The 11,168-nt window shown below is 37.8% G+C and overlaps 1 protein-coding gene and 1 long non-coding RNA gene across 2 annotated transcripts in view; both read left to right on the top strand.

Annotated features, from left to right (window-relative positions):
* psmg4 (proteasome (prosome, macropain) assembly chaperone 4) overlaps nt 1–2,127 on the top strand; it is a 4,753-nt gene extending 2,626 nt beyond the window's left edge. Inside the window, exon 3 of the mRNA XM_082147615.1 lies at nt 1,918–2,127. Within this exon, the coding sequence (XP_082003741.1) occupies nt 1,918–2,039 (122 nt within the window). The 3' untranslated portion in view covers nt 2,040–2,127. The remainder of the gene's footprint in view (nt 1–1,917) is intronic.
* Nucleotides 2,128–3,933: 1,806 nt separating this feature from the next.
* LOC309482283 lies at nt 3,934–8,585 on the top strand. The gene is made up of 3 exons (XR_014200280.1): nt 3,934–4,492; nt 6,478–6,565; nt 7,496–8,585. It is a non-coding gene; the product is annotated as an uncharacterized lncRNA (long non-coding RNA).
* Nucleotides 8,586–11,168: the final 2,583 nt, after the last annotated feature.

Genomic DNA, 11,168 nt, shown 5'->3' on the forward strand with positions numbered 1-11,168 from the left:
CATGGTAGAAGAGGACTGACTGACTGACTATGGATTAAACGCTCTCACAATTAAATAAATAATATTCAGCAAACCTTCTAGTAGCCTACTTTCTTCAATCTGTCTCTCTTCTCCAGTGGGTTGGGCTAATCCAAAAGAAGTGAAAGCAAGGGGGTGTTCTGAAGACAGACTGTTACCTGTGAAACAGCGGTGCTCTGAAAACACCCCCATTAGCAATTAGTGCTTTCCACCTGATGAAATGAACTCGGCAAAAAATCGACCAATCAGAATTTTGGTCGAGCCAGAACGTATCGACCAATTAATCGACTAATCGACTGGGAGATTACAGCCCTACAGCATATGCAGAGATGGAGTTTGAGACGCACATGTGAATCATACCAGTTCATGTGAAGCAGCCTTTACTGTGAACGGAGTCGCTCTGAGACGCACGCAAACAATTATTTGGCCATGTATTTATTTAAAGCTACAATATGTCATTTTGTCGCCACTAGGGGTCGCTAACCTCTTACAATAACAAAGCCGTCGGTTGATGACGCAGTGAATAAGCGGAATCATGGAACTTGTCTTCATGCCGATGGATCTAATAATGTTTATGATGAGTGAATACACTGATGTGTTTAACATGACTGTGGTGTGAAGCAGAGCGCGAGTGCTAGTGAGAGACAGATCTCAGCGCCACACGCGAGTCCCGCGGATATAAAGAGGACATTTCATTCTACCGAACTAACGTTCCCGCAAGAGCTGAATAATACTCACACAGGGCAGTTTATTAGACGAATGAAACTTGTGAGGTAACGCAGCGGTGTTTCACTCGCTCTACACTATCACACTAAACTGCATTAGAGTGTGTTAGAGTTATAATGTTATTCTATGTGTTAGTTTGTCTGTATGAGACTAGCAGTGAGCTAGATCAACATTAGCATAACACACTGATCATATTCTAACATTTCATCATGTTGAGCTATATAACATTTATTAGTTATACGTACATTTCCTCACCTGCCTAATAAAGCTCATGCAGGAGCGGCGTCTCTGTCGAGTGGAAGTTAGCCGCGGACGCTAGCTCTCGGCATCTCGAAAACGCCACGCTGATAATGATCCTCGTTTTAGTTCTCCTTCTGTCCCAAAGTCTGCTTGCCATGATCCATAATGTTAGAACGAAACAGCAACAGCGTGAGCGCGCCGCTAGACGTAACGCAGTGGTCCACGTCTGTTGCCATGGTTACTACGGCAGTACGGGCGGAAACCAGGGATAACGCGGATATTACGTCATTGACAGGCCACAAGTTACAAGGGACGAGCCATAATTTAAAATGGGGGATAATCTTTGGGAACTTTTGGGATATTGTAAGTCCACAACTGCAGGAAATATATCACACTGTGCAAGTGATTTTTGGATATTTAATTACAAAAATCGTACATATTGTAGCTTTAATTGAATCGCAGACTTTGTGAATTCACATTTTATTTTTATTTTTTATTTAACCTTTATTTATCCAGGTAAACTGTTTGAGAACCACTTCTCATTTACAAACATGCCCTGGCCACATTAGCACTATGCGATAGAATGGTTTTAATACATCATGCAGTGGTTAGAAAACGGTCTAATAATGCGGCTCGTGGGTTCTCGTCTGTGGAATGAGTGGATTACTCGACACGGGGAAATTGTAATCAGGGGATTTTTTTAAATCGAGGTCTCGTATTTAATCAGTGAATCATGAGAGCCCTAGTCATTTGCAAAAGTGTAATGTAGGAAAACTCATCCAATGTTTTTGATTATCATCTCTAGAGGATTTGCACGCTCATGGAAAGCATTAAATCTTCAGTTGCATTCATGCCCAGTGTAAAGTGTCAATCTTTCTGTGGTGAGAATTGCCAGACCAACTAGTTTTCTAGCATTTATTTTTCTCTTTTCAGCAAAGAAGACAAAGAAGCAGGTGTTTGTAAGTTACAACTTGCCCATGACGAACTCAAATCTCGCACTACTGGTGGAGGACAGAATCAAGAAGGAGATGGAGCTTCATCCTGACAAGTTTTAAACATTCACTCTTTTTGCAACAGTTTTTTTGTACATAGCTCAATAAATCTAAAGGAAAAAAATCTTCTGTTGTAATGCAATATTATTTTGTGTGGTACTTTTCCGGTCTGAGACAAAAATATGTGGGTTATAGCATAAAATAACCTGTAAAAAACTGATCTGGTATTTTCTCATTTTTTAATGTAAGCAGGTTGTGTAAAACCTGGAAATATGAGGGAGATTTTAAAGGGGCTGTCTGTAGAATTCAGAAACTCTTGTTATAAGCGATTAGCCGTTAGGTGAACTGCAGTAGCAGCTTATTGCTAACGTACAAGAGACTGTCCTAACCAGATGCGATGCGATAAGATTCAGCCACAAATAATGTCTCTGTCCACACTAGACGCGAATGCGAGATGCGTCGAAATCAATCAAAACCCACAGCCAATCAGAACAGCGTGTGGGCGGAGTCAGCCAATCAGAACAGCGTGTGGGTGGGGTCTCGCGGCACCAGAGAGTAATCCTGACGGCACTCGCAAGAACATGGATAAGTCGCTACATAATCAATAACATATTACACCATTTAAACATTATTAAAAAACACATAGGCTACTGAGTCACTTAAACAATCTTTGTCAAAGAATACACTTGTTTGTTCACAGTTTGAACGTTCTTGTTTCCATTTGTTTAATTTGAAGATCTGAGGTGAATGAGAACCTCATTCACCTCAGATTGCATTGTTGCTTTTACAGCCACAAAGCTGGAGCACTAAATGATATTCAGAGTCACATTACACGCTTTTAACATTAAATAAAGCACATAAACAGCACCTGAGATTATCATCGCCACACTTTGTGTTGTTTGTTCCAGCGCGACGTCGCAGAAAAATAGAAAGCGTTGAATCGTCGCCGTCGCGGCTGGTTAGGACACACACTCTGATTAAAGGTGCAATGCGCAAGTCTCTGAGTTTTTGCAGAACTATGCCTATGGAAGTAAAATAATGTCAAATGTTTTTGAAATAAAAAGCCTGTTGAATTGCACTACTTGAAAAAAAAATATGCATTGCATTAACCATGCTTGCATTTTAATGCATTGTATTTTTAGTGCTTACATTTTTATGGGCTGAAATTCAACATGGTTGAATATTTAAGCTGTGAATATTTCAATTAAAAACATTTCAAACACCTTTCCATTATTAAAAATTCAATAATCCATATTCACCTTTCATATTTCACTTCCAAAATATTCAAACTGTTTAAAAATACAACCAATAATATTCAACAGGCAATTTTCGGTCCATTTTATTTCGCTTTGCAAATTCGCTTCCACAAATTCAGTGGTTCAAATTCGACAGTAAATTCAACATTGACGTCCAGGAACTGCAGGAAAAGCAGTAGATTGCCGAGCATACTCTCCATCTGCTGTTAGTCTACGTGCAAAAGCGCGTGTTGAAGACCAGCAACAGTTAGAACAAGTCATTCATTCATAAAACTCATTTACAGCAATGTAAGTGTATTTGTGATTATTATGACGGCAGTTTTATGTTAAATTCAGTGTCTTCACGGTTACTTTTCCTGTGTAGCCTACATGCATCTTTCTCTACCGTGAACGAGATTATAATGTTATTCCCCGATGCGGATATACAGATCCAATGTTACATTTTTGAGGTTGACATATATTTCTCTTGGTTGTTTAGTTGCCTTAACTTTATATTGTGGCGATGTGCTGCATGCAGGCTATTAGGGTTTCCCTCAATACTTCAGGATTCCCCTGCTGGACATATACAACGCTTAACGTAGCTTAATGGATTACAGTGATGTAAAAGACCAAACTCGCAGGCAAGCAGATGGACTCAGAATAACGCGCAAAGCTTAATGCTGAGCGTTTCCCAGTGATAGACTGGCATAAAGATGCCCAGCTAACACACGACGTAACAGTTACGTAATGTATTCGTACTTTTTGGTCACGTCATGACTTTACTAACTGACAACGTAACTACAACGTCGCATGCTCGGAATTTCATTACCATCATATTACCAACCCACAACGTCGTCAGTACGTCCTCATAAGGTTATAAGATAACTAACAACGTTCCAGATACGTACTCTATTCGTAATAACTTGGTAATTTCATGACTTACTGGCAACGGAACTGCAACGTCACGGGGCCGTAATTTCATTACCATCTTATCAGACTGCATTTCTATGAAATATTTTATTTGTTTCAATTGTTTGTTTAGTATTCCGTACGTTTGAAAGACGTTCATTTTATTCAAATAATTAAGGTTAGATGTTTATGGTTGTAAATGTTGCGTGGCTTTGACGTTTAATGGGCGTGCGCCGTGCGCGTGAACCTTCGAGTCGCCCTCAAACACTGGAGCGGAGATGAGTTGCCATGGAAACCAACAGACCGCCCCACTGACTGCAACTAACAAAGCAGCTGAACTCCCTCTCTCGCTGTTGTTTTCACTGCTTTCAGGTGAGTTTAGTCTCTAAAATCACACAAATAATACACACAACTGTTCTTGACACTTCTCTTACTTGTAATTGACGCGCTTCTGTTGAATATTTGCTTTATATAAATGGTTTAGTGTCTTCGGAAAAAGTCCGTTAGCATCTCAACCGTTTTCAGAAGAGTTAACGTTATGCTAACTTCATAGCTTGAGCTTTTGATATGAACGTTTAGGCTTTTAATCACATCTTATGGGTAGATGATAGGTTTTGATAGTTTTGTAAAAAAAATAATTTAGTTTGGAAGTGAGCTAATTTATTTAACAAACGTATTTATTTAACATAAACGTAACTTACTCGATGACGTCACTTAAGCCCCTTTCACACAGCGCTTTGAACCCGGCAAATTGCCGGCAAATTGCCAGAGCGCCTTCTGTGTGAACGCAAACTCGACCCGGGATTTAAGCCGGGATCGATGCCGGGTCGGGACCTAGTAACATTGCCGTGTTCAGTCCCGGAACGCGCGCTGTGTGAACAAAAGCCGTAACAATGCCGTGTCGTAGTGATGACGCTGAAGCCGGGCTCGTTCTCCAGCTGTGAAACGGTACGTAATGCGCAAGTTTATGATCGAATCAGAGAAACAAATGCACAGGCGTGGTTTCTCGAGAGAGAGATCGCAGCTCATAAGCAAACTTAAGACGCTGCTGAGATTACAAGTCACATCGATGTCACGTGTCTTTACGGCATTTTTACGGGTTGTGTGTGAACTAGGGATGTCAATTTTCACAAATTCCCATGATCGATCGTCGTTTAAATTAACGATCAATTAATCGATTAATCGTTAGCCTTAATACTGCGATATGCGTCTACTGCAGTGGCTATGACAGCATGACAGGGTCTGCAAATGCTGCTCAAAACGCTATGTTCCTCACCAAATCAATTAGAATGGTTTTAAATATAAATAAAGGGCTAGTAGGATTGTAAAATGTTTCGATGTGATTGATAATTAAATTAATTATTTAATAATCAAATATAACTACTAATACAACGTGTCACCAACGCCGCCTCATATGCGCTTAGAATGTGTGACTGTTGTGGACGCGCTCTTCCTGGAACAACTGCACGCGCTGAATGAATCTGCTACCGATAAACTGGAGCACTTTGCTAGCACGTTATTTATCTAAAAGAAACACATCCTATATGAGATTAATCAGATATATTCAAAATAAACATAATATTACAAATTATATCTGCACAAAATGACGCAAATTCATGCACAAGTGAACTTGAACTAAGTTACGTGCCATTCATTCAGAACTACTCATGTTGTGGACGCGCTCTTCCTGGAGCAACGCGACACGGCAACTAAACCCAAATAATTTACAACGTTTTATTACAATATTGTTCTCTTTATAATGTTATGTAATATTACAGTCCCAATAGTCATTATTAGTCGTGCATTGCCGTTTGAGCTGCGCGCGCTGAAGCTGACGCTTTACTACAGAGTTAATTCTTAACCAAATGCATCCAATATGAGATAAATCAGATATAGATAGGCCTACAGAAAATAAACAGTATTACAACTTACATTTGCACAAAACAAAAGGCTGCGAATGCACACGCAAACTTACAGTCATCATGAAGGTGTAAAATGGTCCCAAACATAACTCCGGCGCGCTCGCTTTACATGTTTCGCGGTTGAGCAGCGCGCACACGCATAAAGACCTGCTTAATCGATGATCGATAAGTTGTATCGATTAAATGTATTATCGACAATTAATCGATCGTCGATTAATCGTTGACATCCCTAGTGTGAACGCACTCTCTGATTCCGGAAAATCACTGGCAGTGTGAATGACCAAAATCAAACGAACCCGGGTCAAATCCCGGGTCACTTTATCCGTGTATTTTCCGGAATCTCTGTGTGAAAGGGGCTTTACATGGAGTGTGAAAATTGGCTGAAACTAGCTCAATGTTTAACACAAATTGATAAAACTAGTTCTGTGATTTCAGCAGCAACAAAATAATCCTTCTACAACAGGGGAAGCTCCACGACTTCAACATTTCTGAAGAAAGCTGCTGCCAGAGAAGTTGGAAACAGGTGATGTGAGGAAGCTCATTAAATAACTGCATATCCATTTTCTCACAATATTTTGTCACCTACTGTATATCACCATGCATCTGTTATTTTCTTATTTTTTAAATTCTCATATTTACATTTATTTGTTTCATTTATTTTAAGAAAGTTTTGACATCCAAAAGTAAGTGACACTGTATGAGTAATATGAATAATTGAATAAGTAAAACTAAAACCATAGATGAAACATTTATGATTATTATCAGTGTTGAAAACAGTTGTGCTGCTTCATATTTTTGTGTTTTTCAGGGTTATTTGATGAATGAAAGAAAAAAACAGCATTTATTTGAAACAGAAATCTTTACTCTCTTCTGGTCAATTTAATGCATCCTTGCTGAATAAAATATGATTTTTTTTTTTTTTTTTACTCTATTGAACCCAAACTTTTGAACAGTAGTGTAAACTACTTTTTATATATTGGGTCTATTTAACAATGAATCCTGGTGAGAGAAAAAAGAAAATGGATTAAACTTTTACATTGGTTTACACAAAAAGATTAATCAGCACAACTGTTTTCAACATTGATAATACTAACTGACTAAATTTTTAGGACGTTTGCATTGTAAGAATGTATTGTATTCAAGTATCAAAATGCTGACTCGTTAGGCCATGTTTTCTCATTAAAATCAGAAGATGTCCTATTAATTCAATAGAATGTAAGGGAATAACTCTAGAATAACCTTCCTGATAATGTTTGGGGCCCAGAAACACTATCCTAATTTAAATCTGGATTAAAGACACATCTCTTTAGCCAAGCATTCATTTAACACATCTCATAATCTTGCACTATGTGATGAAATAGTAAAAAGTTCACATGACCATCTTTTGCCTGACATAATATGAAACAGCAGCAATGCTAATCTTTCTCCTGTTGTCTCCTTGTTTCTATCTCAGGATGCTCAGCATATTTTACTAGAGATTACAGCAGCTCCAGTGTGGACCCAGCCTCACTTGGGAAGACTTCTAATGACATCAACACTCTTGAAGACAATGTGTTTAAAAATTTTTTAGATGTTAAATAAATGACATTTTAAAGTGTTGAAACTAATTTAAGTTTTTATGTCAGGTGGTACAACAAAAATATTATGTATTGTAATTGTACCACCTGACATGAAAAGTGTACCACCAACCTATACCCATACTTGAAATTAGCAGTTTTTATCAGTATTCTACAAACTTTTTCACTCTGCCAAAGAGATCAGTTAGGCTCCTCTGGACGATGCATTATCATGTTTACTGTTATTACCTTGTAAATTCATAATAACATTTGAGAATATACAAATGGCCGGACAAAAGTTTCTCAATTATCTCAACAGCTTTAAAACTACTGATATTTATAAAAATTTATAATTTTTTAAATTATTATTAAGACACCATTTTAAATTGATTTCTTAGTCAGTTCATTTGTTCGAACAGTTGCACCGTCACCTGACAATTTGGGGGTTTAATGCTGCCTTCAGGAATAATCATATATAGGCCTAGTTTCCTAGTTTAAAAAAAAATCATCGTACATCATAATCACGACTTCAGAAGAAGAAAAATAAAATAATATGTATTATTAAATGTAAAAAAAAATGATTTCAAACTAAGGTTTAATCGAATATAGTGATACATGTCATGAAGTTATCAAATTATTTTAAAAGGAAATAAAGCACTTGCCACAACATAACTTTGTGACAATGTTTAGAAAAATATATGAGCGATTTTTAAACAAAACTGTCTGCTTATACAGATTCTATCTTTCAGTGCTAATTGCTTTGTGTATTTAAATGTTAAATGGGAAAACACTCAACTGTTCTTTTTTCTTGCATTTTTCTTTTCTTATTCTTGCTTTGTTATTAGGCCACCAAAATGAAGACGTGTAGGAGTAGTTCGATGTTCAAGCTTTTGAGGAAAACCTTGATCATTTAAATGTATAACCTGTTTGCAAACTGTTTTTGCTGTCTGTGTCTTGTTCTATAGTAAATGAACTGAATTAACCAAATTTTGAGTCTGTATCGTTCATATGTCGTTGAAAAAGTCTCTACAATCGTTTTGGGCAAATGAGGACAAGTTAAATTAAGCCACTGCATGTCCGCCCATATTATTAAAAACTAAAATGACCATCTGGTTACCAATTACGACTGTCGATCCACAACGTTGCCACGACGTCGCCGTTACTAACTGACAACGTTACAAAGTTACGTCGTGAGACTCGTGACAACGAATCCAGGAATTTCACTTTTCCGGTTGCCACAACGTAACTAGTTACGTCGCCACGACGAAAGTTTGGTCACCAGATTACGTTGCAGTTACGTAACAGTCACGTATTTGTGTTAGCTGGGTGGCTTGATTTTGGACATTCGCACATTTAGGGACCGTCTCTAAAGTGTATACGACTTTGGTATACACGTTTCTAACTCCGATAGCATTTGAATAGAACGACTTACAGTCATAAAACCTACTGTAAAGTGTTCATTTAGTGTCAGGCATAATGCGCACCCTTTGTATTTTTGATATTTATTCAAATAAATTTAAGTTTGCTATTGAAGTTAGAAACGTGTATGCCAATGTTGTATGCAACTTTAGAGACGGACCCTAAATGTGCGAATGTCCAATATCAAGCCAATTTTTACATTTAGTCATTTAGCAGAAGCTTTTATCCAAAGCGATTTACAGTTAAACTAACAATAGGAGGACAATATGCAAGTGCTGTGACAGTTTAAGCTAATGCAATACACGTATGCATACTATATGTATGTGTTGATTTTATGCCAGTATATCACGAAACGCTCAGCATGAAACTTTGCGCGTTAAAGGGATAGTTCACTTTGAAATTCATTTTTGGTATGTTTTAGCTTACCTCAAGGGCATCCAAGATGTAGGTGTCTTTTTTTCCGCGGTAGTTTCAATTTTGATATTTTTAGGTCAAACCGTTCTTGTCTGTCAGTCATATAATGCAGGTCTATGGTCACGGTCTTAAAACACAAGCACAGAGTCCAAATTAAAACAATTCCCCATCGTAAGTACACATTGATGGCCTAAGACACGAAACGAGCGGTTTGTGTGAGAAAACGAACAGTATTTATATAGTTTTTAGCTCTTATACGCAGCCACGTCCAAGTGATCTGAGGGCGCTCGCGCATCCTGGTGTGTGACGTGTACGCAGACTGGTGCATAGATATATATACACTAGATGTCGCTTTGTCTACGGCAGTTCATTGGAACGAATGTCTTTAAGGTGACATCTAGTGTATATATCTATGCACCAGTCTGCGTACACTTCAGATCAGATCACTCGGACATGTCTGCGTATAAGAGGTAAAAACGATATAAATACTGTTCGTTTTCTCACACAAACCGCTCGTTTCGTGTCTCAGGCCATCAATGTGTACTTACGATGGGGAATTGTTTAATTTGGACGACGGGGAATTGTTTTAATTTGGACTCTGTGCTTGTGTTTTGAGACCGTGACCATCGACCTGCATTATATGACTGACAGACAAGAACGTTTGACCTAAAAATATCAAAATTGAAACTACCGCGGAAAAAAAGACACCTACATCTTGGATGCCCTTGAGGTAAGCTGAAACATACCAAAAATGAATTTCAAAGTGAACTATCCCTTTAAGTTCATATTCTGAGTCCATCTTCTTGCCTGTAGCCTATATAATAGCCTACAGCCTACTTCCCTAATAAGGTGCAAGATTGGTCTTTCATATCACTATCAACGGAAGGGAAATCCTTGAGTATGAGGTATTGAGGGAAACCGATTATAATCCTGTTCATGGTAGAGAAAGCTGATGACATGTAGAATACACAGGGAAAGTAACAATGAAGTTATTGAATGAAACATAAACACAGCTTTTGTGTGTTTATCATCTTTTCCGCATATACTGACACGATAATAATTTTCATTTTATGAATGAATGTCTTCGTCAGCAACAAGCGCTTTTGCACCATCTGCTGGTGAGGTCGACTAACAGCAGATGGAGAGTATGCTCGGCAATCTACTGCTTTTCCTGCAGTTCCTGGACGTCAATGTTGAATTTACTGTCGAATTTGAACCACTGAATTTGTGGAAGCGAATTTGCAAAGCGAAATAAAATGGACCGAAATTTGCCTGTTGAATATTATTGGTTGTATTTTTAAACAGTTTGAATATTTTGGAAGTGAAATATGAAAGGTGAATATGGATTATTGAATTTTTAATAATGAAAAGGTGTTTGAATTTTTTTTAATTGTAATATTCACAGCTTAAATATTCAACCATGTTGAATTTCAGCCCATAAAAATGTAAGCACTAAAAATACAATGCATTAAAATGCAAGCATGGTTAAAACAATGCCTATTATTTTTCAAGTAGTGCAATTCAACAGGATTTTTATTTCAAAAACATTTGACATTATTCTACTTCCATATATGCCCCCTCTGGCGACAAGCGAAACTGCAACCAGAGGTGTGCACGCTCATTCCGTCCCGAATCCCTCTTATTTATTTTACTGTACAGGATTATAGAGGCAATCGCAGTGATCAGAGAAGGGCTCATTCAGCCCATCAGGCAATTGTTTAAGCATGTATGGGTTAG

This window comes from Leuciscus leuciscus (assembly GCF_965113295.1).
Source record: "Leuciscus leuciscus genome assembly, chromosome: 19".
Lineage (NCBI taxonomy): Eukaryota > Metazoa > Chordata > Actinopteri > Cypriniformes > Leuciscidae > Leuciscus > Leuciscus leuciscus.